This window comes from Talaromyces proteolyticus, assembly GCF_021365285.1.
Source record: "Talaromyces proteolyticus strain PMI_201 chromosome Unknown BGW36scaffold_4, whole genome shotgun sequence".
NCBI classification, from domain to species: domain Eukaryota; kingdom Fungi; phylum Ascomycota; class Eurotiomycetes; order Eurotiales; family Trichocomaceae; genus Talaromyces; species Talaromyces proteolyticus.
This window is the reverse complement of record NW_025764280.1, coordinates 2,964,542-2,988,166: the sequence shown is the minus strand read 5'-3', so window position 1 is coordinate 2,988,166 and position 23,625 is coordinate 2,964,542. Positions and strand designations below refer to the sequence as shown.

Sequence of the window (23,625 nt, the reverse complement as noted above, 5' to 3'; positions counted from 1 at the left end):
TTGCGAATTGCGTTTTCGCGAACAATTGCCATCTGAACTTCGCCACTCTGTGTTTGAGCGGGCCACAGTTTCACATTTCCAAAGTCAATCGTCGCAGGCGGACGCTCGGTTTTTTCTCGCTACAAGTTTATCAAATTATAGGGGACGATAATTTCCAAATTACGTTGGTATTGTCATTTAAAACGATCAGGTCAGTCCTTCCCATCGTTGAGGATCAAGCGTGCATAAACAAAGCGCAGCACGAAGAGCGCTTACGAGACGCCTCAGCCTTCGGCTAACTGTTCAACTGATATGCTATTTTCGTACGACAGGTTTCTTTCGATTTCGGTACTCAGTCATATACATGTTCAACTCAACCACGTATAACGTATGGTTCATATTCTGCGAGGCTTGATATTACGTCTCAATTCCATTCTGGGCACGGGGCTAGCCTTGACTACTCTCGCAACCCGGTCTCCTTTCATACTTTGATAGATTTTATGGGGTATTGAATATTTTACATTCGCCATGGAAGGATATACATTCACGCCGCCTTCGGGCCCCCGCGAGAAGGGCACAAAAGTGAGAATCTGGATTTGACATATAAAGGCATTTGCTATGATGAAATTGAAACTAATTCAGAAATAGACTACGTTTTTGTTGACGAACATAACAGGCATAAACGACTTAAAGGTATGTATATTCCTTAGAGTCTTATCCTCTAATGTTAATCTCATCCATAGTCATGCGCGCTTGCCATGGTTGTCGAAAACGAAAAATCAAATGTGACGCTGCTACTACAAACACCTGGCCTTGTTCAGCGTGCGTGAGGTTGAAACTGGTTTGTGTACCTCCAACAATTAATCAGGAAGGTGACCAGGCTGGCTCTGGACTGGACTCTGAGGCAGAATTTGGAGCGTATCCAATACCATCATCATCGCAGCCAGAGTTATTGCAACATGACATGGCTCAGCAAAATATTGATACTACCGGCAATCCTCACATGCCGGACCATATGGCTTCGTACGGCGTATATTCGTCTTACATACCCCAGAATCGTGGTTTATACGAAGACTTGCAAAGACCGCAGATTGCTGTTACACATCATCCTTATCAGGATCCATATTTCGAAACCGTTGCTCCCCAGACTTTGCCAGCTGCAGACAGTGGCGTCTTTATTGATCCAGATCAATCTAATGCTGGGGATCTGAGCGAGGCTCTTGGTGAATTAAAGATTGACGAGAGTGGAATTGGTAAGGCTTGAATTTTCTCCGCTCTACGATGTCAGAGCTTATCTGATTCTTTATTAGCACCTTACATCCGACAACAAAAAAAGGGTCCGGCCGAGCCTGCGGCTCCTGTTCAGGAAGATTCGGACGAAGAATTCACGCGGCTTAGCACTGGTGCTGGCTCTACTATTCGCATCCCACCGGCCTTAATGCCTTCAAATGATGAAGCCGCGAAATATTTCAAAATTTTCTTTGCTGACATTCATCCATACGTACCCGTAGTTCACCGCTTACACCTGTATCAGCAATGGCGCAATGATCGCTCGGCGATTTCTCCACTGCTATTGGAAGCTTTATTTGCTTGTGCAGCTAGGATGTCTGATGATCCTGCTCAAGGTGCTCAATGGCTCGCACTTGCTAATCGTGAGTTCTGCTTGGTTCTTATATTCCTGTTCTGCAAACTCTAATCCGCTATGTTCAGGGCATGAGTCCAGCTTCATGGACGTCCCACGATTGAGCACTATCCAGGCACTGCTTCTGCTACTGAAAGCGCGAGAATCAAATCCTAAAAAGGGATACTATTATCGGTCTTGGCAGACCGTGAAAACGGCGATTTCTATGTCTAAAGATCTTGAAATTCACGAGCATTACAGTACGCACCAAGAGGGAAAGCCCTGTGATCTTGAACCTATCGAATGTCTTATACAAACGAGAGTTTGGCAGACGCTGTTAGTTGTAGAGGTGATGGTTGGGGGTCCCCAAGGTTTGCAATCGTCTTTTATAGCCTTGTTATCTTCTAACGTTTTTTTCATCTAGGTCGTTCCGATTATGAAGTAAATCCTGAAACCGTCGATATGCGCCCAGAGCTACATATTCCTCATCTAGATCAATTTGAGTTGGACCGCTCTCGACAGTACTCCTTTTTTGTCAAAAATGCATACCATATTCGTGTATACACAGAATTATATCACAAGATAAAGAAACAGAAGGACTGGGGGGCGGACCCACGATTCACGGAAAATAACCCACTTTTTGCTGACTGGTATCGTGGTTTGCCTCAAGATCTTCAGGTCACATACTCCGAAGATGGATCTCCGCCATGGCTACCGTCGCATTTCGTGGGGAACATGCATACGCATTACCATCTAGCTATCATCATGCTTCACCGGCCTCAATTATTGGCATCTAAAAATTTCTCTTCCGGTGGCGGATGGAGAACGCACATGAGTTTGTGCTATTCATCTGCAAAGTGTTTATGCCGACTACAAGAAGCTCTAATTTCTCGTTTCGGACTACAGTCTCTGCGTTTCATGCAACGAGGCATTAATTTCACCGTTTACGCAATCTTGACTTGCACCATGCTGCACTTGGTAAGCAACTCAATCTAGTTTAGGGCATTTATATACTGACAGACGCTCTAGGTTGCAATCACCTCTCCCGACCCCGAGTTTCACACTGACGCGCGCGACTATTTTACCCGACATATGCGTATACTTGAACAGTGCTCTACCACCTGGCCACTTCCTGAAATCAAAGCTCAAATAGATGCCCTGAGACTGGCCTTCTCTGCCGACATTACGCGGCCTTTCGAATTGAAAATGACTTTCCCTTATGGAAGTCCCTCTGAGCCATATCAGCCCAGTCCTCCCGCATTGGGAGAATCGCAGTACGGTCAGTTTAGTCAACCTCAGGCTGCTAGCCCTCACCGACTGGGCTATCATCCAATAACGCCGCCTATTTCTGCGGGTGCTGAAGATTCCAAACCAGAATCTCCGCAAATATCCCATTTGAACGTACTTCATCAGCATCCAGCCACAAGCCAGAGCTTGGGCGTCCCACTTGTCGACGAGAATAGCTGGGATCCTTCTCGTATCATGGCGTAAGATAATGCTTATCCATACTTTTCACATCTGCTAACATCTATCCATAGTTCGTGGGACATGGCATTCTCCGTCAATCCATCTAATCTCCCTTCTGCCTCTCCACATATGGCGTATAGCAATGCCGGTTCATCAATAGCCGACACCGTCTCGCCACAGTATTCTATGCAATACCCGACTCCTGATAAGATGATGCCCATAGACCACACGCATACGTTGCCTCAGCAACCATACAACCCTCAACCCATCATGACAGCGCGTGACTGGCAACAAAATGTGGCAAGCGTATATGATCCGCATGGGTTGAAGCGCAGGTTCAATCATTCAGTGGATCTTCCCAATAACAATGCCGTTAAACGAGCAAGGTGACCTGTGGATCAGCCAAGCCTAGACACCGGCTAGAACCTACTTTGGATGAGCCTGATTTCACCCTGTGGTTTGTATATAAAATACGAATTTGGACATAATTTGTCTAACTTGATTGAAGCATTTACGGCAACGGCGTACAACATGATTTTGCGGAGGTACAACGGAAATATAACGGGATGTATTTTTGGTTTCATTGGGCGCAGGTCTCGCTCACAACCATTATCTCCTTTATCCTAGCGAAAAGTCATTGCATTGTTTGATGTCTGTCCCAACATTTGGCCTGTACACTAAGTGTATATTCTGGATCTATATTGACTTGATACCCATGTGACAAAGATAATATGAAAACATTTCATGGATGTCATACGTTTTAGATCTTTTGAAGCGGATAAATTGACTTCACTTGATGATAATATGGTCGGTGATGTGAATAAATGCGAGCTGTAGACAATTGCAGAGTTCGTAAAACAATGAGACATTGCTTCTCATCTTAATGCTCACAACGGTGTCTGTTGGTAGAATGACTAACGAGGTAAGATTGCCCCATGTCAATTCTCAATTCTCAATTCTATCAAGAATGACAACAATCAACTTCGGTGTATGCTGCAGCGTAGCGAATGTACATAAACGCGCGTCAGCGATGTTTCGTGATAAGACCCTGAAAGTTGATGGTCACCATCACGTCCGACGATTTACACCTATACGCTCATCCCTAGTTCGGACAATTTTCGCTTTATCACCCGGCAAAGGCTTCAATTCATCATTAGGATCGTATTTGTTGCCAGCGAATGCGGATTCGGAAGCCGAGTGGTCAGCTGCGTTCGAGCCATCCATGGTCTTCTGGCGCACGCGTTCCTCCTCAAAAGCAATCAAGTCTTCCGGAGTGATTGTTATTGCGGTGGGTTTCCTGCGAAGCATTTTTGCAGACTGCTAGGATATTGTCGTGTCCTAGCATTCATATCATGGTTGTAAACATGGAAATGGATGCACATTTGCGCCCCTTGGCAGAATTCACCACGTGATTTACGGGAAGTCTGTGGTCTAGTTTTGTCCAGCCAACTTTACGTCCGAGCTCGATGTTATCACCTGGGTTTGGTCTCTAAAGCAATGGCATGATAAAATTGTCTGCTGTTTAAAGACCAATTTTGTTTCAAGTAAGTGAATTATGCGAAAGTCTGCAATGCTCATCAAATTGATTCGTTGTATTCTAATAGGTTTTGCGTGATTTTTTGTTCAATTCGAATCGGGATTGCACAGACACGTTTCTCAGAATGGCTTTCTCAGGCCAATTTCTGTGTCCTAGGGCGGTTCCTCGTCGAACTTTTATCCAAGGCTTCAATGGAATTGTCTCTCATTTGCGCTGCTATTCAGAGGCCTCCAGGGGGAGCAACCAAGCGAACGAACGTACCTCATCACAACCTCGTCCCCGCGCAGTGGATGCAAGATCCCTCGCAGCTTCGCATGTCGGATCCCAAGGGCCAGTTCTACGACCAGCACAGCTTCGTCTCAGAGGACCTCAATTCGCCAATCGCCGGCGACCAGGGTCTCCTTTGGCGGCAGCAAACCGTAAACCGCGCCTAGCCTCGAAGAGGGATCGCCCTAACAAAACGAAACGGTCACCAGGGGAGGAAGAAGGAGGTGATGCTAAAGATGCAGATATCGAAGGAATCCTCAATAATAAGACCCTCCAAGTTCCTGTTCGCTATACGCCAGTTCAACACGATACCTCCAACCTCAATGAAACCTGGCCATCTTTACCTATCGGGAAAACGGCGACGACAGAGTCAGTTTTGGAAAAACTCAATTTTATGAGTCGCCGATATGCCAATGGGTATATGCCACCTCAGGAACTTGCCAAGAGACTCTTTGATGGTGACCGTGTCTTTTTCCGTAATGAAGAGGAAAAGAAGGAAACAATTGACGAGTTCAAAAAGCTTTCTCAGGAACGAGCAGATAAATTGACTCAGCGAAAGGGTGATATAGTGGAAGCTGAAGACGCGAATTTCACTGCTCTCAGCAATGACGACCGGGATGCCTTGGTTGGTCAACTAGTCCGGGGAAATTATGCGCGCTGGACACAGGACCGCTCGAGTCATCCTGTGTTGGGGGAAGTGGAGAGACAGCTTCTTAATAACGAGACCTATCGTTTTGAAGGGAAACAGTCTGGATTCGTCACAAAATTCCAGTCCTTACTAGCATCCGGACAACCTGCTAAGCGAAGAAGTTAGACGGTTTTCTTTGATAATGGGTCATCATGTAACAATTCTTTTCTGTATAATACACTTGTCACTTTAAGAGCCAACCTGTTGGATCCAAATCTGAGGTTTTGTGGGTTTAAAATAAAGTACAATATGCGTTTCTGGTGGAAATATGACCAAAATCGGGAGACATGTTCTGTTCAAATCCGTAGTCCAGTCGACCTTACGCCTGCTCCAATGTCTTCCTTGCCATTTCGACAACATCCTTGATATCTTTCTGAGCCTTCTCGACAACCTTCTCCATCTGATCATGGGCCTTGCGAATATCATCTGGTCGCGCTTCCTTTTTCTTTTGCATGTCTTGCAACTTTTTGTGTATTCCGGCTCGCGAGCTTTTGACAGAATTTGCCGCTTTCTCCATGGCCAATTTGGCAGTCTTAATGGCCTGCTCTCGGGATTCCTTGGTCGGCGGTGGAATGGGAACGTTTAGTTGGAGAGCATTATGTTGGTCAGGTTGTGGTGTAAGAGATAGATTGGAGGCAATGATGGCTGAATTGACGGGCTTGATGAGCTGCGAGGAGTATAAACATTAGCCTTCTCGATCATTGAAACAATTGCTGAATGAAGGTATATCTCAACTCACATCCTCTTCGCCAACAATAATCGCGACAGAACGTCCTCCCTTAGGCACAACTTGCGCCAGCTCGCCCAGTTTGATCGTCTCATTACTATTCTTAGACAAACTAACACGTAAATTCTCGAGAACTTCCGGGTTGAATCGCCCGCCTGAGCGCAACTTGTGCAAATCTTCCTTTAACCGCGCAATTGCGTCTGAGATTCCGTTGTGTAGTTGAGTCAGGTCAAAAGGGTCGGATGGTGGTGAATCATCGTTCTTCCCTTTCGATTCAACATCCTCGCCTTTTTTATTCTTGTCTTTCTTCTTGCTCAGTGGTGCCGAATATGTGAAGTGACGTTGCGTTTGCTGGGAAATGGTTAAGTTCGATCGTGATGGATTAATCGCATGGTGCCGCGACATAAGGTAGCCAACTGGAACGAATCGAGGGCTTTGTGAAATCACATTATGCTGAAACGTAAATCTGCGAAAAATAACTGCGAAGCAGTCAGACTGCGAGATACGAGCTGTCATTGCTGAAAAGGTCATGAGTAATGGCGCGAAGTTGAAGCAATGAAATCTATGGTAGTATATAGCTAGCGCGACTCCACCAATAATTCCTAATGATCATAGAAGCTATGGTTTTATCTCCACAGAGCATACGGACGATGCGTATGAATTCGATTTTCGTATATCTATTTATGCCATCTTTTATTAGGTATTCGAATTGAATGTGTGTTGGTTCAAAGAATGTAAGCCGTGATGATTGTCCATAGGTGGTTGTTAGTCTAGGACTAAGATCCAAAATATGCAAAATCTATTTTCTACAACTACCTACCACCTACGAACTTTGATAGCATGTCCCCAACTCAATTCGTACCTATATTCTGTTAATACGATCAATAATAATTGTCTTTTACCAATCTCAGACCTTTAGTTTCTTCATAAGCCTGTTATCGACAGTACACAATGACTGAACCAAAAAACAAAGCTCCAACCTCCGACGAGGATTCCAGCTCTGCCGATCAGAAACTCAACGCGACGAGCGACTTGTTTTTACAGAGCCAAGATCTCCAGAACTGCAACTGGCAGCAGCTCATGGAAATGTTTTCTAGTGCGCTGCGAGAACATGAGCGTATTGATCATGATCTCCAGGAAGAGGCCACTCAATTGCTCAAGGTACAGAAAGAACGCCATGATCCATACTTTTTCGCGGGTAACTAGCTTACGGTCTTCTGATCCCAGGTTTTCGTTACTTGGTCTGAAGTAACCGTTTCTCGCGATGAAGCTCGGTCATATAAAAGGTTTATACTGCTCGCAGACTTGTTTTGCATAGTGAGATGTTGATCCGGACAGATTCCAGACTCGCATGCAATATGTACAGAATACCGAACGTGAATTGGCGGAGAAGAAGAAACACTGTAAGGCTCATATACGATACCTAGTTCTTAATATACACATTCTGACATGTTTAACTACATAGATGGAAATGTCGTGAAAGCCTTTGAAAACGCGTTGGCCCTCTTAAAGTAGCTTGGTCGAAGCTGTTGCTTGTGTGGGGCCAAGTGCGGGATTTCACTGCCACCGCATCCGTGACATCAGTTGAAACACGACACTTTCGAGGCAATTGTGTATCATGGTTAATAATGATCAAGTCGCTGCAGCAGATGAGCGTTTGCTGGAAAGGCTAAATGCGCTCAAGCCGTCCACAGTGCGGCTTCAACGCGACAAGTATGCAGCTGCGTATAGAGAATGCTTTGCAAAGCCCCAGTCTGATAAACATCAATCAGGAAACCAGCCGATTTCGACACGCGTTCTCACATATCAATCGGGCGACCCGGTTATGGTCCCATATTTGGATATATAGACGATCCCTCTAGTAAAGCTCTAGAAGAAGAAGCGCTAGCGCCAGAATCGCTGTTCGACGGTGATGCCATTGAAGAACTTCTCGCGAGCATCGAACAAAGAGACGATTTGACACTTCGGTCGCAAAACAATACTAATCAAGTGCAGAGTCTTTTGACAGGCGCAAGTGATTTTGTCAAAGACTCTAAAACCATAGGGTTTACAGCAGATAAACCCATTCTTGAAAGCCGAGCGGGGACACATGATTCTGGAGACTCTCTTGCATGTAATGAAAACTCCTCTAGCGACGAGGAAGAAGATGATATAGAAGCAGCAAGATACGTCAAAGAGGCTTTAGATGAAGTCAACGTACCATCTCACGACGATTTTCAAGGACTAGATGGCTTGGAACCCTTAACTCAAGGTTCGGGTTCCCCATCTAACCAGGACACCAATGATGACGCCCTATCATATCAATTAACAGCCCTCTTTCTTCCATCTGTCCCAAAGGACTTGCCTGTATCCAATAAAAAACCTCCCGATGCGAGCCTACCACCTCAGTGCTGTTGTATTTGCTATGATACTGCTACAACTACATGTTTAGACTGTGAAGGAGAGTTATTGTATTGTGTCAGTTGTTGGAAGGAAATGCACGAAGACGACGAGGATGCACAACCGCATAGGCATATCAAGTTCAAACCATCATAATGATAACATTGTTAGAGGATCGATAATTTTATTTGAATTACCTAACCATAACCGATTGCGTGTATCCCATCACACTATTAAACTAAGTAGAAAGTAACTAAATATTACATGATTATTCGGCCCAGTGGTCGTAGGTTTAGGAACCATTTGACCTCTGTTCACCTGCGATATCCTGCCAATTCGCATTGAAGCGCTGTGCTGTGGTGGCTAATAAGCTTTCTTCCTCATCTTCTTCAGCGTCCTCGTCAATCTGGCGTTCGTCTAATTTTGGTGTACGAACTAGCGAGGTTATGAAGACTATGAGATAGAGACCTTAAAGACACAATATTAGCCATCTATGGATTGATGATTGCGATATGGATTGATTGTTCTTACCTAGGAAGACGAACTGCGCCCAGAAGAATATAACACCAAAGAAGGGGAAACTCAAGGTCACACGATTCAGAAATGTGCTCACAACACTAGGTGTGCATATATCTTTAGCAGCTGGGTTATCAGCAGTTTCTGAGCATGGTTTGATGAGATCTTTGTTGTCCGAACAGTCTGGTTGTGTGAGGGAAGGTGGCACAGGCTTGTCGCAAAATGTTTGAGGACCAAAAGTAGCATATTGCGGAGCAACAATCATCGCGATAGAGTAGTTCAGAGCCAATGTGATAAAGGTCAGCATGGTAGTTGCCATAAGAAGCGCTTGAGGCGAGGTATGGCCCCTGCGAATTTGGAATATTTTGATCCACAGAAACCTAATTCCCACAGTTGCAATACCGACAACAGAGCTAGTGAAGAACAGTAGCACAAGAAGTGTGAACAGCACGTAATCCACGGGGAAGACTTTTGCGGAGTGGACAAAGACCCAATTGACTGGGTTAAAGACGTTGATGTGGCCTAATATATAGCCGCAGTTGCTCTTGCATACAGAGTTTTTGGCCTTGTCTATCGCTGTGAGAAGCATTGAGATCCAGATGATGAGGGATATCAGCAAAAGGAGGATACCTCCGAGGAGTTTGAATGGTCTCAGGAGTGCTCCAATTTTGTACCATGCTTGTATAATCCAGTTTCTCGTCTCGCCTTGGGCCTCCTCAATAAGCCTCTGTCTTCTGATAAGCGTTCTTTCCTCTCGCACCAAGACATCTAATTCTCTGCGGTCTTTGGAAGAGAGCTGGCCAGGGTCACCTCCACAGCGGGCATCTAGTTGGCGTTGACGTTCGCGGTTCGCTTCGAGTCGAGTAGATGTATTGGCCTTTAGGGCTGGGTTTGAGATGGATGGCGCGGTCTTGATGAGAGTGATGGGAAGCAATGCAATTCCGGTTGATGTATAAACAACATAGAGGCATGTTCCAAGGGTAATCAAAACCCCCAGTGTAAATGCTAGCATTCTCTCGCCACCTGTGGTTTGTATTAGTTTGATATTGTTTTGGCTTTGCCTGGTGACACACTCACGATTCTCTGTGAGCAATTTCTTGAAATATTCAGGGTTTCGACCTGATTCAGCAGATATGGGAACGAAAAGGCCAATAATAAACAAGATGGCGGTAAATATTAAGAAACCAATCGTGTACTTCAAAGCACCCCAGACACGCTTTCCAGCTGTCTGTTCTCCCTCTTGCACAGCCACTTCATCATATTCCTCATACCAGAAATACGTGAAAGGAATCACCAGCAGGACCAGGAATATGTCCAAGGTATAGAGCAAATAGTATACGACTTTGAGGGAAAACACGATTTCATCAACCTCATCCTGAGAAGCCCAGCTTTTACGCTGGCCTCGCTTAGATGAGTTTGTGACAGACACTAGAGCAACATCAACTGGCTGCAGCAGAACAGTAGCAAGAAGAGTGGTGATGGCGATGATCGAGACCAGTATCACAGGGCGCGAACGTTCTCTGGATGTATTATAGACATAGATGAAAATCGAAGCTACCCCGAGCAAAATTGCAATCACAATTGCATATACGATCCAAATCAGGGAAAATTGTATGCCCGCCATGCCCGGCTTACTCGGTTAAGAGAGGCTTTGAGATGGCACTCCGCTGGGCACTCATCAGTTCGCCGATAATGTGTGAAGAGATAGACAAGTACGGTAGATAAAGGGGTCAAGAATTAATATGATTTAATGATGGTGAAACCAGTCAGTTCATTCTTGAGCTGTGTTGAGACGAGTCGCACCGAAACCTGATGTAATGCAGGGTGGGGAGTGGAGCGGATCGGCGATTACGGTAGGCTATTATTATTTATGCACCCCGACAGTCGTCATGCATCATATTATTTATTCCAAGCATGGCTTGGAATAAATAATATGATGGTATCCATCCCAACAAATCTCAATATATATGCCAAAGCTTCGGTCTTACAGTTTGGCGATCTCAAGGGTGAATAGGACTACGACTAGTAAATAAATTTAGGGCTGCCTGGGCCATTGATATCCTTTGCACACGTTTCATGTGATGAATTGACAGTGGTGTAAGTATATTGTTAGTTCAATTAACTAGCAGTTTCTCAAATTACACTGTCCTAGCTGTAACAATAGCCAATATATAGTTACATATATTATCCAGCACCATCAATTGATAGAGATATGTCAGCCCCAAGCTCTCGAGAGATATACGAGTCAGCTAACTAGCGAATAATCATTATAAAAAGCCCAACGAATTTATTAGAGTCACCCACACAAATGACCAAACATGTTCAGGTGACATGAGGAGCCAAGACGTGAGGTGAGATTACACAGGCACGTGATCTGGTAATTCTGGCCAATGAGAGCGCATATTTCCCTACTGGCAGTCGGCAAAGGAGCCTCTTACTGGCTGTGCTTCTTCCCTGTGCCAACATTAAATAGCAAACATTGATCCGCCCATTGCGCACTCTCTCGTCAACAAAGGACTAAAACACCCACTGGAGCCCTTCGTCCTGCACTTTCATTAATTTCTGGATAGGCAATCATTGCTTTTAGAAGGACAGATTCACATCTTGGTGCAAGCCTCACCATGTTCGCTTCAATCTAGCCTAGCAGCGTGTCAATATTGCATCTCCTTCATCCAAGGACAAATCCTTTGGTACTTGGCATCAAGCATGCAATGTTATACTGAGATCTTGCCTCCTTCGGGAATAACACACGCTCTTTCAGCTAGCTTCACCTCGGCGACATCTAATAATTTAATAGTGGTGAAAACATCGCTCCTTCAGATATTTGACCTGGTTACAGACATCAGCTCAAACAATGCTCAACAGCCAGGGGAGAAGGAAACTGCTAAGCTGAAATTGCTGGCCGAGTACGAGCTATATGGCACCGTGGTTGATGTTGCTAGCGTCAAGATTCTCAACTCTAAAAGCGGAGGGGATGCTGTTGTATTAGCTTTCAGGAACGCGAAGCTGAGCCTGATCGAATGGAACCCCCACAATCATGGAATCGCAACTATATCGATCCACTACTATGAAAAAGAAGATATTACCCAGAGTCCCTGGGTGTCTGACTTGAGTAACTGCGGTAGCCGCCTGACAGTGGACCCAGGTAGCCGCTGTGCTCTATTGAACTTCGGCATACGAAATCTTGCCGTTGTTCCATTTCACCAAGCGGGCGACGACCTTGTCATGGATGACTATGACCCGGGGCTAGATGGTGGGATTGACAACGAAATGCAAGATGTTTCGCACTCGAAAAGCAAGAATGAGACGCAGGCTGCCCTGTCTTATCAGACTCCCTATTCGGCTTCCTTTGTTTTGCCATTGACAGCCTTGGATCCCACATTGCTTCATCCAATAGGCCTTACATTTTTACATGAGTACAGGGAGCCGACTTTTGGCATTCTATACTCCCCGGTAGCAACTTCGTCTGCTCTTGTCCATGAGCGCAAGGATGTCGTTGTATACTCTGTATTCACTCTAGATCTAGAACAACGCGCATCTACATCTCTTCTATCTGTTACGAAACTTCCTAGCGACTTACTCTCAGTAGTGGCTCTCCCACCGCCTGTGGGTGGCGCCCTGCTTGTTGGCTCGAACGAGCTGATTCATGTCGACCAATCTGGAAAGTCCAACGCTGTCGGGGTTAACGAATTTGCCAAGCAAACATCGTCCTACCCCATGGTAGACCGATCTGATCTGGCTCTTCGATTGGAGGGCTGTGTGGTGGAGACGCTCGACAGCAGAACCGGCGATATGCTACTAATATTATCGACTGGCGATTTGGCCTTGATCCATTTCAAATTGGACGGAAGGTCAGTATCAGGCCTAACCATAAGGCCTGTACCAAGGAATGCTGGAAACGAGATTATGAATGGTGCTGCCTCAAGCTCCGCGGTCCTTGGACCGGGAAGAATTTTCATTGGTAGTGAGGATGCTGACTCGGTCGTCCTGGATTACTACACCTCGGCCTCTACCACCAAGCGAAGCAAAGAAGAGGATTTGGATGGGTTATACGGGAACTCGGAGGATAACGAGGACAACGACAACGATATCTACGAAGATGATTTGTATTCTACCGCACCGAAAGAAGCCCCAAAACCGGATACCCTGAATGGCCACTCTCAAGAAAGTTACTCATTTCAGCTTGTGGATAAGCTAGTCAATATAGGCCCCCTACGATCAGTTGACCTGGGAAGACCGTCCGTCTGGAGCCACACCACAGACGGAAATTCCGATGTCGACTCCAGTGGTCTGGAGCTCGTCGCGGCCTCCGGATCTGGAAAAGGTGGCGGTGTTGTGTTTTTACAACGTGAACTCGACTTAAAAGCAGTTTCAACTTTTGAGAGTGATAGCATTGATTGTATTTGGACGGTCACTACCAACAAGACAAAAGAGAAGGAATCGCCAATTGATCAGTCTGCTAAAACGTATGTTTTTATGGCAAGACCGGAATCTCTTGAGAAGGAGGCAACTCTTGTTTATTCTGTGACCGACGAAATTTCAGAACTGGTCAGCTTTCCTGACGTCAATCCGAATGAAGACTACACAGTCGAAATCGGCACCCTGTCGGGAGGTAGTCGTGTTGTCCAGGTACTAAAGGGTGAGGTGAGGATTTATGATTCTGGTAAGCCAACAACTTGAAAAGGGTACGTCCCCTGTTTTGGTATTGACAATCTTTCAGATCTAGGACTTGCGCAAATATATCCTCTTTGGGACGAGGACGAGGATGATGAACGAACTGCAGTTAGTGCTAGCTTTGCAGACCCATATCTTCTTGTACTTCGGGATGATTCTTCATTGTTGCTTCTCCAGCCAGATGAGAGTGGTGACCTGGAATTTTTGAGTGGAAATGAAACCATTGCTTCTCAAACCTGGTTGCATGGGTGTCTTTACACGGACAAAAATGGCATTTTCAAAGGTGATTCTGCGAGAAATACCTACGCGGTTATGTTGAGTGCCGAATACAAGTTATATGTCAGTCGGGACTTCCATCCCATGGGGCACACTTCTAGTACATCATACATGACTGACACAAGTGGACAGATGTTTCAACTTCCTGATTTTGAGCTTATATCTGTGATCGAGGGGGTCGACTTTTTACCCCCCATTCTCTCAAATGAGCCATCTAGCAGAAGATTGACTTCTCGGGAAAATATCACAGAGCTTTTGGTGGCAGACATTGGAGAATTACCATGGACCTCGCCTTATTTAATAGTGGGTTTAGTCTTTTAAACGGGTGACTTAGCTTTACTGATTATAAAACAGTTCCGAACGGCCACAGACGACCTTGTTATATATAAGCCTTATCAAGACTACAACTCGGAAGGTGGAAGAATTCCTACTTTGAAGTACATCAAGGAAGCCAACCACGTACTTCCAACAGTGCTATCGGAGGCTGTATCAAAGTCCTATGAAAGTCAGCAACGGCGGAGAGTTCTTCGAAATTTCCCCAATATTGGCGGATTCGCTTCTGTTTTCATGCCTGGGGCATCCCCAAGCTTGATTCTTCGGACATGCCAGAGTTCACCTCACGTTTTCAAAATCCGTAGCGAATTTATTTGTGGCTTAGGGGCTTTCAGTATTTCAGGATGTGAAAACGGAATAATTTATGTGAATGATCAGGTATTATTCAATAATGACCGTGGTAGTGGATAGACTATTAATGACCTTTAGAAAATCGCTCGAAGCTATCAACTTCCAGACGACGTCCAATTTGAATTTGCCTGGCCACTTCGCAGAGTTCCTTTAGGCGAACAGGTTGATCACGTTTCATATTCCACTTCCTCAGGAACATATGTTTTAGGAACAAGTCGTGAACAAAACTTCAAGCTGCCGGATGACGATGAGCTTCACCCCGAGTGGCGCAACGAAGGTACTTACTTTCTACTTGACCTGAAAATTTTTCTGAACTTCATTGACATCACATAGCGATAGCTTTCCTCCCACAAATCGTACAAGGCTCCATTAAATTGCTCAACCCGATTAATTGGAATGTTATCGATAGGTATATCTCCAGCATACTACTCTTTCAATACCAAATCCTGACAGTTCTATAGCTATGCATTCGGCACCGCAGAGCACATTACAGCCATGGAAAATGTTAATCTTGAAATTTCGGAACAGACGCAAGAGCGAAAGGACGTCATTGTTGTAGGGACAACTTTTGCCAAAGGCGAAGACATTGCAGCCCGAGGAAACATATATGTTTTTGATGTGATAGACGTGGTTCCAGATCCAGATCAACCGGGAACAAATCTCAAGCTGAAGCTTATTGGAAAGGAGTCAATCAAAGGTGCAGTAACAGCGCTATCAGGAATTGGGGGGCAAGGTTTTGTGATGGTCTCTCAAGGGCAGAAATGCATGGTGCGGGGTCTAAAAGATGATGGGAGTCTTCTCCCTGTGGCATTCATTGACGTGCAATGCTATGTTAGCGTTATCAAGGAGCTGAAAGGGACTGGAATGTGCCTGATTGGAGATGCACTGAAAGGTCTATGGTTCGCAGGTTATTCGGTAGGACTCCAGCTTGTTGCTGGCCTTCATATTATGAGACGAAGCTGACTGTTTGGAAATATAGGAAGAGCCCTACAAGATGGCTTTATTTGGCAAAGATGTGGACGAGCTAGAAGTTGTTACAGCCGACTTTTTACCCGATGGCAAAAAACTCTATATCCTTGTTGCGGACAGCGACTGCAATCTTCATGTTCTCCAATATGACCCAGAAGGTATGCTGCTTCTTGCCTTTTACTTCGATTTTGTTCGCATATGGGCATCTGCTAATTTACATTTTGGATAGATCCAAAGTCTTCAAATGGCGACAGGCTCCTCAACCGTTGTAAATTCCATACTGGGCATTTTTCTGAGACGCTTACTTTGCTGCCCCGTTTAGCCCGGCCATCTGAATCAGTGGATTTGGATTCTGATGCGATGAACGTGGACTCCGACACGCCACTTTTCCAGGCAATGGTCACAACACAAACGGGTGCAGTGGCATTTGTGACGACATTGTCCGAAGATTCATATCGCCGTCTATCGGCTTTGCAGTCGCAATTAAGCAACACACTTGAACATCCTTGTGGCTTGAATCCTCGAGCATACCGAGCCGTCGAAAGCGATGGAATTGGAGGCCGTGGTATGATTGATGGCAAATTGTTGATGAGGTGGCTAGATTTGGGCCGACAACGTAAATTAGACATTGCTCACCGGGTGGGTGCAGATGAATGGGAGATTCGAGCAGATCTAGAGGGAATCAGTGATACAGGGCTCGGGTATCTATAAATGAAATGTATCGTTAAAGAGAGGCATGAAATGACTCCAAAGTTCAAAATCGAAGTTGAAAATAATCTACATATAATTTACACACCGCGACATGACTGCCTTGTAAAAATGCCTTCATCTTGCGTATATTGGGGCATTCTGAACAAGCGCTTAGACAGATCGCTTGTGCATCGAATAGAGTTTATCAAAAAGACACCATCCATGTTATTATGTATGCATACAAAATGATTTAATCCAAGAATTCATTATTTTGTTTTTGCAGCCAATTCCTTGGCCTGTTTCTCCAGACTGCGGACCTCCTCTATAACCAAGTCAGCCAGATTCTCACGAATAATACAAAACATTCAACCTGGGTCACCAAAGAAGCAGTACCATTCTTCAACAACTTTTTTTCACTTGCTTCAAGCTTCGACCACCCCCAGTAAATGACTTGGTATGTGAAGATGGCGCCGAGAAAAACCTTTGCAAAGGGGCGCCCAAAAGGGCGGAAAGCCGACGCCTATATCCAGGAAAACAAATAATTTAGACACACCAGGTCCTACAGCAAAGCACTCGTAGATGTTCTTCTGGAATTACTGACCCCTTCTTTGAACGAGCTAGTCTGCTCCGTTTGTTGGAAGTGACATGCTGATGATGTGAATGTTCGGTTGGGCACCATACATGTCCTTTGCGCTGACCGTGCTAGGCTCGCCACGGGGGACGTTGAGCGCAAGCCGGATTTCAGTAACATATTTGCGTCCGTATAAATAATATTAACATCTGGCGGATGCTCACTATGGCGACTTGACGGGGCCCTCTACAAAGTGTACTAGTCTAGTCACGTGACCACACATGTCATCGTCAACGGCGCTTGGGTGGAGAGGAATAAACGCGGCGAGCAGAGCTATGGTGGGGAACCCCAGAAGCCAAAAAACAGTCGCGAGAATATCCATATTCCTCCTTGGACATGACCAGAGCATCGTTTGTGAGGCCTGGCCGCGGCGTCTACCGGGCCCGTCCTCGCGGCAGATGGCAGGGATATATCTACTGGGACGTTGCAGTGAAGTAGAGCAGACTTCTATCTGCGCTCTCAGCTCTTACCACACGTGCAAAGCGCGTCGAGCAGTTTGCACGGTGTTCTCAGCGCTTTGCAGGGCCGAAAGACATGCCAGGAACAAGCGTCATGCCAGCACCACTAAGTCGCCCGATGGGGACTAGCCGTGGCATGGCTCGCGGGCGTTGTGGCTAGTCTGGTCGCCCGTTCGGGTTAGACTTGTCGCTCTCGTCTTCGGGCGTTCCGTCTTGTCGTGCTCCTTCCTCGCCCAGGCAGTCACGCGCGCTAAAGCTTCCTGTGTCTTGCATGCTCGTTGTTTGACGCTATTCCTGCATTTCACGGCCTTCTTCGACCCTGCCGTGCGTCCCTCCGAGCAGTTTTGCGCCCGCTCTGTACGATCCCTCAACGGTGCAACGCCGTGTCGACGCGGCGCATCGCATCCGGGAGATTGGCCCATCGCTCTTTATCCATTGGGTCTGATGGCAACGCAGTGACCTGATCTGCTTTGGCATTGACTGTCATTTAACTAATCTATCACCTATATGACTGCGTAATCGGATCTACGTGACTCTTTCTTCGAGCGACTGGCCGTTGCGTTATTGTCAAGTAGTAAGTTGTATCATCTTGATATCCGCAGTCACCTTTTCACAACCATAAGGAGCCGTTGGCGTTTTGCATGTGGGGAAATCTGACTTGTGGTCGAAAGGTATATAGGACAACGTATTGAAAATCTCATCATGGCACGTTTCTCAACAAAGCGCACGTTGGAGGAGATAGTCAACAAATCGGACTCCGACGACTTCGACTACAGCGATCACCCCATTCGATCATCAAGGCATTCGGCATCCAGGTCTAAGAAGAAAAAGTCAAAGCCTGCGAAGAAACGACGACGCCAGAACTCTGACGACGACGACGATATCGATTCGGACGACGATCTTAGTGAAGTCGATGAGCTTTCATATGACGAGTCTGAAGAAGACGAGGAGGAGGCAGCTAATGTCGAGAGAAATGCGAGGGGTATTGCGCGTCGCAAAGCGGTCCGAAACCGTCCGGTTTACAAGGAAGACGATTCCGAGGATGAAAAGGAATTAGATGATGCCTCAGACCAAGGGGCTAAAGAGGAAGACGATGGGGATGGAGAGAGAGAACAAGAAGAACATGAAGAAGTGCCAATTGAAGCACCGTCCAGAAGAACCCGCCGAAATGTGATTACGCTGAAGGTCGGCCGATCTTTGAAGCGGCTGCCGACACCAGACCTGCATAGAGAAACTAGGCGCAGTACCCGACATCATCGTGACCCATCGGAAGATATTTATGCTTTGACGAACTCTGGGAGGCACGTGGAAACTGTTGAGCATGGTATTCCAAATCCCGATTCAAAAAACACCGGAACGCGACGCGTATCAGACACTGTGAACAGGAAAGAGACAATTGAAGAAGAAGACGAGGAACGTTCTGGTGGAAGTAAACCTAATGATAACAATGAAGACGCGAAGGTATCGTCATTGGAAGTACTTGAGAGCGATCCTTCTGGTGGATTTCTCGAGGGTTTGTCTGCTACTGCGCAAGGCACCATTGATAATGGTGATGTTGAAATGGCCGACGAAAGCGTAATCCCCGAATCCGACAATGAACTTGCAAAAGCAGAAGATGATGGAGATGACGAAGATGACGAGGACGAGGAACCCACGTCACGAAGAAGGACTCGACCTAGTCAGACGTCGCCAGCAGACAACACAGATGACGGAGGACGTGAAACTCGCCCCAGTCGCAAAAAACCCGCGCGCTCATCACAACGGAAACAAGACGATAGCAGTGACTTTGAGCCCAATGAAGAAGAGTCCGAAGACGATGACGTATCTGCAACAGATCCCAATGCGTCACCCCGCAAAGGTGAAGCGGTCGTCCCGGATGAAGAGAGTGGTAATGACAGGCGCCCAGGGCTTCGTAATAGAAAGTCACAATCGCGTGGCCGGGGTGATTCGGAAGCTTTTGATGGCGAAGCTGAGGAGTTGGCAGAGGAACTTGAAGACTTGCAACCCGCTCGTCGTCGACGAAGGAAAGAAGAGGCCATTACCTATGAAGATAAACCTCGTCGTAGCAGGAAGGATGTGGATTACCGCCTTATACGACCTGATCTGTTCCTTCCGATCGAAGAGGCAGAATCTGAACCCACGGAATCCCCTTCCCGCCGCGGACGAGGTGGTGGAGGCAGCTCCTGGCAACGAACCCTCTTTTCAACATCTGGTCCCTTTGGCGGTGGTGGGCCTGCAGCTGTTCTTGGTCCGCCGGGGGCACTAGGGGGAAACAATATAGACAGTGACAGCAGTGACGACGAAACAATGCAAGTGAAGGGTGCTCCTGCAGCACAAGGAGTGCCAACATTGGCTACAGGAGGGACCGGATTTACATCAGCCCAGCCTCATAGTACAGACGCCGCCGCTCCTGGTCTCTCGGGGACACCTGCAAACTTTGGCAAGGTTAAAGACAAACAGGCATTGGCTGATGCCGATCCTCTGGGAATTGACCCTAACGTTAATTTTGATAGCGTTGGCGGCCTTGAAGGTCATATCGATCAGCTCAAAGAGATGGTGGCATTGCCACTTCTGTACCCGGAAATTTTCCATCGTTTCCATATTGTTCCTCCACGAGGTGTCCTCTTCCACGGGCCTCCTGGAACTGGAAAAACATTGATGGCTCGAGCTCTAGCATCCAGCGTGAGCTCAGAAGGGCGAAAGGTCACCTTTTACATGAGGAAGGGTGCCGATGCCCTAAGTAAGTGGGTTGGTGAAGCCGAAAGACAGTTACGGTTACTCTTTGAAGAGGCCCGGAAGACACAGCCTAGCATCATATTTTTTGATGAGATTGATGGTGAGTTTTCCTGGTACAAGGGTATTTGACATTTGCTAATTGTAGTACAGGGCTTGCACCCGTTCGATCTAGCAAACAGGAGCAGATTCATGCATCCATTGTTTCTACTCTGTTAGCTTTAATGGATGGTATGGATGGAAGAGGTCAGGTTATAGTTATTGGTGCTACGAATAGACCGGATTCTATCGATCCCGCTCTCCGTCGACCGGGCCGTTTTGATCGCGAATTCTACTTTCCACTACCGAACAAGGATGGCCGACGCGCTATCTTGGATATTCATACCAAAGGCTGGGATCCTCCTCTACCACATACGATCAAGGATGAATTAGCGGAACTGACCAAAGGCTATGGAGGTGCGGATTTACGTGCTTTGTGCACTGAATCTGCGCTCAATGCTGTTCAAAGGCGATATCCGCAGATATACAAATCTAGCCAAAAGCTGCTGATTGACCCAAAGACCATTGAAGTGACACCAAAGGATTTCATGATTTCTATCAAAAAGATGGTGCCTTCCTCCGAGAGATCTACTTCGTCCGGGGCTACACCATTGCCTAAAACCGTGGAACCATTGTTGCGAAATCGATTTACAGAGATTAAGGAGTTCTTGGCCAATATTCTTCCTCAGCCGAAACGGCTGACAGCCTTGGAAGAGGCACAATTCGAAGAACCCGAGGGCGGCGGCAGTTTCAGGCGAGAACAAATGCAACAAGAGTTTGAAACATCTCGCATATTCAGACCACGACTGCTTATAAGGGGCTCATTAGGGATGGGTCAGCAATATCTCGCCGGTGCTGTGCTTCACCATTTCGAGGGTCTCCATGTCCAATCATTTGATCTTCCCACTCTTATGAGTGATTCCACCAGGTCCCCAGAAGCTACTGTTGTTCAACTATTCGCCGAAGTCAAGCGGCACAAGCCGAGTGTGATCTATATACCGAATGTTCAGACATGGTATGACACAGTTGGGCACACGGTGATATCAACATTTATTGGTCTTCTTCGTTCCATTCCTCCAACAGACCCCGTACTGCTTCTTGGCGTCATCGAGGAGGATGGAGAGCCGTTAGATGCGACGATGCTCAAAAGCCTTTTTGGCTATTCACAGAGGAACCTATATGCCTTACCACCACCAAATCAGCAGTCTCGACATGAATTTTTCGGTAGAGTGATTGACTATGTCAAGACCTCACCGGAAGACTTCCCTGATCCAGAAAATCGCAAAAGAAGAAAATTGGAGGATCTGGAGGTTGCACCTCCTCTCGAGCAGAAGGCTGACACACTCTTGACAAAGGATCAATTGAAAGCACAAAAGAGAAAGGATCGTCAGACTCTGAATCTACTGAAAATTAGGATCCAGCCTATCATGGACCAAATCAAAAAATATAAGCGCTTCAGGGCCGGGGTAGTGGATGACTCACAAATTCGTTACCTATTTGAAGAAGAAGACCCTTCAGTTCTTACCAGCGACCTACCATTGGACCAGCAGACGGCGTTCCGACCTTTTGAGAAGAGCATTGATAAAAATGGAGTACCTGGATTGAAAGAAGTTGCAACTGGGCGTTTCTTTTACAATCTTGAAATTGTCACTATTGAAAAGCGTCTCTCCAACGGCTATTATAAGCGCCCAAAGGATTTCCTTGCTGACATCAAAAGGATCGCAAAGGATGCACGTGCACTCGGAGATCAAGAGCGACTCCTACGAGCCAATGAACTTTTGACGAACGTGGAAGTTGACATCGGCGGCATCGAACAAAGCGATCCAGTCTTAGTTGCCGAATGCGAAGGCGTGTATCTTCGCGAACTAGAGCGTGAGAAAGCAGTAATGGAGCGCGCCAAAAAAGCAGAATTAACAGGAGACATGGCACCACCCAGCCAATTAAACGTTCCACATGGCAACACTGATTCAGCCGTATCTTCTGGCCCAGTTGTTCTCGGTCAGCCTTTTACGAACGGTGCTCGGCCGGTGACTCCCTCACATCAATCCACTAGTGGTCCTATGAGCAATGGGAATCATGGTGCAGGCGGCTCTGATCTCAACGAAGGGGGTATTCATGGCTCACATAGTAACGACCCTTCAAACGCATCTCGCGCAGAAGATGGCGATACCTACATGACAAATTCCGACGAGCTAGACTATACTGGACGCTTAACTGCAAATAGCTCGTTTGGGCCTTCAGCCCAACCGAAACACCCGCTTTCTAACACAGCACCCTCTCAGCAAATTCGAAGAGAGTCTGGAATCTCAAGTCTATCACAAAAAGGCCCCATGACTCCTATGGCCCCAGGCTCCCAGCCTGGTGACTACACTAACGATGCTTCAACGACACAAACTACCTCTGATAAGAAGACGTCGGATCAGTCCACAGGGCCTCAGCTTCATACACAGAGTCTTACGACAGGGAGTGGCCCACGAGGGGAATATCCTGATCTGACTTCATACCCTGATCGAATCTCACAGGAGGAGCATCTTCCTGATACTCAGCAAGGTAAGAATACTCCAAATCCATTTTTTCACCCTGGCCCATGAAACTAACTTATGCATTAGACTTGCCCTATTCTCAAGGCAGTCTTCTTAATACGAGTCAGCCTCTGATACGTCCACATTTGCAAAATAACGCGCAGCATCGTCCGGTTCCCGCTTCCGATGCTGCCGCCAAACCGTCTGCGCAACCGACGAATATCAAATCTCTTCTGAATAATGAAGAACGAAATCCACGGGTTGATATCGATCACGGGTACATCGACCAACTTCACATTCAATTGACCCAGCAGACCAGTGGCTGCTCTGTGGAACAGCTTGAACAGATCAACACGCAATTGATGGACAGTATTTGGAAGCAACGGGGAGAGTGGGATAGGACAAAAGTTGCTGGTCATGTCAAAGATAAGTTCAACGAAGTGCTACAGGATATGCAAAGCAACCAATTGTTCTCTTCCATGAGCCAGCAGACCCGGGAGCAGTTAGCGGTGCAACAGGTCAGCGCTGGGAGACACGCGATTTCATAAATAGAAGACTCGGGGTGATGTCATTTTCTCTGTTCTCATTTCTTGGAGGGGTTACTGTTTTGCTGTACATGCCGGTACTGTTGTGGCACGATTGATTTACATATATGGATGTATCTAGTTCATTGTTTGTGTAGCTGCTATCAACCATACTTAGAGAGCACTATTATAACTTTACCGTTATCTGTATTTATCTATAAGCTATTAGATAGATGAACGAAGA

At 46.4% G+C, this 23,625-nt stretch overlaps 10 protein-coding genes across 10 annotated transcripts; 6 read left to right on the top strand and 4 right to left on the bottom strand.

The window, feature by feature from the left end:
- The first annotated feature begins 310 nt into the window (after positions 1–310).
- Positions 311–3,704, top strand: BGW36DRAFT_141898 (putative C6 finger domain protein). Its single transcript, XM_046209444.1, has 8 exons — positions 311–561; positions 628–672; positions 723–1,232; positions 1,290–1,631; positions 1,690–1,971; positions 2,025–2,578; positions 2,630–3,087; positions 3,139–3,704. The coding sequence occupies exons 3-8, from the start codon at positions 725–727 to the stop codon at positions 3,455–3,457; spliced, it is 2,463 nt and encodes an 820-aa protein (XP_046074857.1). The 5' UTR covers positions 311–561; positions 628–672; positions 723–724; the 3' UTR covers positions 3,458–3,704.
- Positions 3,705–4,135: 431 nt separating this feature from the next.
- BGW36DRAFT_291756 (anaphase-promoting complex, subunit CDC26) lies at positions 4,136–4,375 on the bottom strand (the record flags this gene model as incomplete). The annotated part of the gene is made up of 1 exon (XM_046210866.1): positions 4,136–4,375. The coding sequence occupies one exon, from the start codon at positions 4,373–4,375 to the stop codon at positions 4,136–4,138; it is 240 nt and encodes a 79-aa protein (XP_046074856.1).
- Positions 4,376–4,530: 155 nt separating this feature from the next.
- Positions 4,531–5,848, top strand: BGW36DRAFT_141785 (uncharacterized protein). The gene is made up of 2 exons (XM_046209443.1): positions 4,531–4,611; positions 4,672–5,848. The coding sequence occupies exon 2, from the start codon at positions 4,729–4,731 to the stop codon at positions 5,683–5,685; it is 957 nt and encodes a 318-aa protein (XP_046074855.1). The 5' UTR covers positions 4,531–4,611; positions 4,672–4,728; the 3' UTR covers positions 5,686–5,848.
- A 30-nt stretch (positions 5,849–5,878) lies between these two features.
- On the bottom strand, positions 5,879–6,691 carry BGW36DRAFT_396058 (ribosome recycling factor-domain-containing protein; the record flags this gene model as incomplete). Its single annotated transcript, XM_046218117.1, has 2 exons — positions 5,879–6,226; positions 6,299–6,691. The coding sequence occupies 2 exons, from the start codon at positions 6,689–6,691 to the stop codon at positions 5,879–5,881; spliced, it is 741 nt and encodes a 246-aa protein (XP_046074854.1).
- A 546-nt stretch (positions 6,692–7,237) lies between these two features.
- BGW36DRAFT_425941 (uncharacterized protein) lies at positions 7,238–7,801 on the top strand (the record flags this gene model as incomplete). The annotated part of the gene is made up of 4 exons (XM_046220192.1): positions 7,238–7,447; positions 7,514–7,572; positions 7,625–7,689; positions 7,752–7,801. The coding sequence occupies 4 exons, from the start codon at positions 7,238–7,240 to the stop codon at positions 7,799–7,801; spliced, it is 384 nt and encodes a 127-aa protein (XP_046074853.1).
- A 103-nt stretch (positions 7,802–7,904) lies between these two features.
- BGW36DRAFT_425940 (uncharacterized protein) lies at positions 7,905–8,821 on the top strand (the record flags this gene model as incomplete). Its single annotated transcript, XM_046220191.1, has 2 exons — positions 7,905–7,999; positions 8,059–8,821. The coding sequence occupies 2 exons, from the start codon at positions 7,905–7,907 to the stop codon at positions 8,819–8,821; spliced, it is 858 nt and encodes a 285-aa protein (XP_046074852.1).
- Positions 8,822–8,859: 38 nt separating this feature from the next.
- BGW36DRAFT_317508 (putative LMBR1 domain protein) lies at positions 8,860–10,996 on the bottom strand. Its single transcript, XM_046212581.1, has 3 exons — positions 10,259–10,996; positions 9,197–10,204; positions 8,860–9,133 (listed from the first exon to the last, which is right to left on the bottom strand). Exons 1-3 carry the CDS (start codon positions 10,803–10,805, stop codon positions 8,958–8,960), a joined length of 1,731 nt encoding a protein of 576 aa, XP_046074851.1. The 5' UTR covers positions 10,806–10,996; the 3' UTR covers positions 8,860–8,957.
- Positions 10,997–11,501: 505 nt separating this feature from the next.
- On the top strand, positions 11,502–16,559 carry BGW36DRAFT_375665 (putative cleavage and polyadenylation specificity factor subunit A). Its single transcript, XM_046215794.1, has 9 exons — positions 11,502–13,844; positions 13,902–14,194; positions 14,264–14,434; positions 14,486–14,842; positions 14,894–15,092; positions 15,149–15,224; positions 15,277–15,730; positions 15,795–15,942; positions 16,014–16,559. Exons 1-9 carry the CDS (start codon positions 11,888–11,890, stop codon positions 16,493–16,495), a joined length of 4,137 nt encoding a protein of 1,378 aa, XP_046074850.1. The 5' UTR covers positions 11,502–11,887; the 3' UTR covers positions 16,496–16,559.
- On the bottom strand, positions 16,560–17,372 carry BGW36DRAFT_375661 (uncharacterized protein). The gene is made up of 3 exons (XM_046215793.1): positions 17,076–17,372; positions 16,868–16,994; positions 16,560–16,796 (listed from the first exon to the last, which is right to left on the bottom strand). The coding sequence occupies exons 1-3, from the start codon at positions 17,223–17,225 to the stop codon at positions 16,741–16,743; spliced, it is 333 nt and encodes a 110-aa protein (XP_046074849.1). The 5' UTR covers positions 17,226–17,372; the 3' UTR covers positions 16,560–16,740.
- An 893-nt stretch (positions 17,373–18,265) lies between these two features.
- Positions 18,266–23,405, top strand: BGW36DRAFT_293193 (putative AAA family ATPase; the record flags this gene model as incomplete). Its single annotated transcript, XM_046210976.1, has 3 exons — positions 18,266–20,399; positions 20,450–22,885; positions 22,963–23,405. 3 exons carry the CDS (start codon positions 18,266–18,268, stop codon positions 23,403–23,405), a joined length of 5,013 nt encoding a protein of 1,670 aa, XP_046074848.1.
- Positions 23,406–23,625: the final 220 nt, after the last annotated feature.

Bases quoted from the DNA above. Each gene is read 5' to 3' on its own strand.
- BGW36DRAFT_375665 (XM_046215794.1), top strand. From the start codon at position 11,888: ATGCAATGTTATACTGAGATCTTGCCTCCTTCGGGAATAACACACGCT. The intron at 14,435-14,485 runs GTGGGTTTAGTC...ATTATAAAACAG, and splicing joins GGACCTCGCCTTATTTAATA to TTCCGAACGGCCACAGACGA. The intron at 15,093-15,148 runs GTACTTACTTTC...GACATCACATAG, and splicing joins CCCCGAGTGGCGCAACGAAG to CGATAGCTTTCCTCCCACAA.
- BGW36DRAFT_317508 (XM_046212581.1), bottom strand. From the start codon at position 10,805: ATGGCGGGCATACAATTTTCCCTGATTTGGATCGTATATGCAATTGTG. The intron at 10,205-10,258 runs GTGAGTGTGTCA...TACAAACCACAG, and splicing joins GAAATTGCTCACAGAGAATC to GTGGCGAGAGAATGCTAGCA. The intron at 9,134-9,196 runs GTAAGAACAATC...TGTGTCTTTAAG, and splicing joins GGCGCAGTTCGTCTTCCTAG to GTCTCTATCTCATAGTCTTC.
- BGW36DRAFT_141785 (XM_046209443.1), top strand. From the start codon at position 4,729: ATGGCTTTCTCAGGCCAATTTCTGTGTCCTAGGGCGGTTCCTCGTCGA.
- BGW36DRAFT_375661 (XM_046215793.1), bottom strand. From the start codon at position 17,225: ATGTTACTGAAATCCGGCTTGCGCTCAACGTCCCCCGTGGCGAGCCTA. The intron at 16,995-17,075 runs GTCAGTAATTCC...TCCTGGATATAG, and splicing joins CTAGCTCGTTCAAAGAAGGG to GCGTCGGCTTTCCGCCCTTT. The intron at 16,797-16,867 runs GTACTGCTTCTT...ACTTGGTTATAG, and splicing joins AAAAAAGTTGTTGAAGAATG to AGGAGGTCCGCAGTCTGGAG.
- BGW36DRAFT_141898 (XM_046209444.1), top strand. From the start codon at position 725: ATGCGCGCTTGCCATGGTTGTCGAAAACGAAAAATCAAATGTGACGCT. The intron at 1,233-1,289 runs GTAAGGCTTGAA...ATTCTTTATTAG, and splicing joins GATTGACGAGAGTGGAATTG to CACCTTACATCCGACAACAA. The intron at 1,632-1,689 runs GTGAGTTCTGCT...CGCTATGTTCAG, and splicing joins ATGGCTCGCACTTGCTAATC to GGCATGAGTCCAGCTTCATG.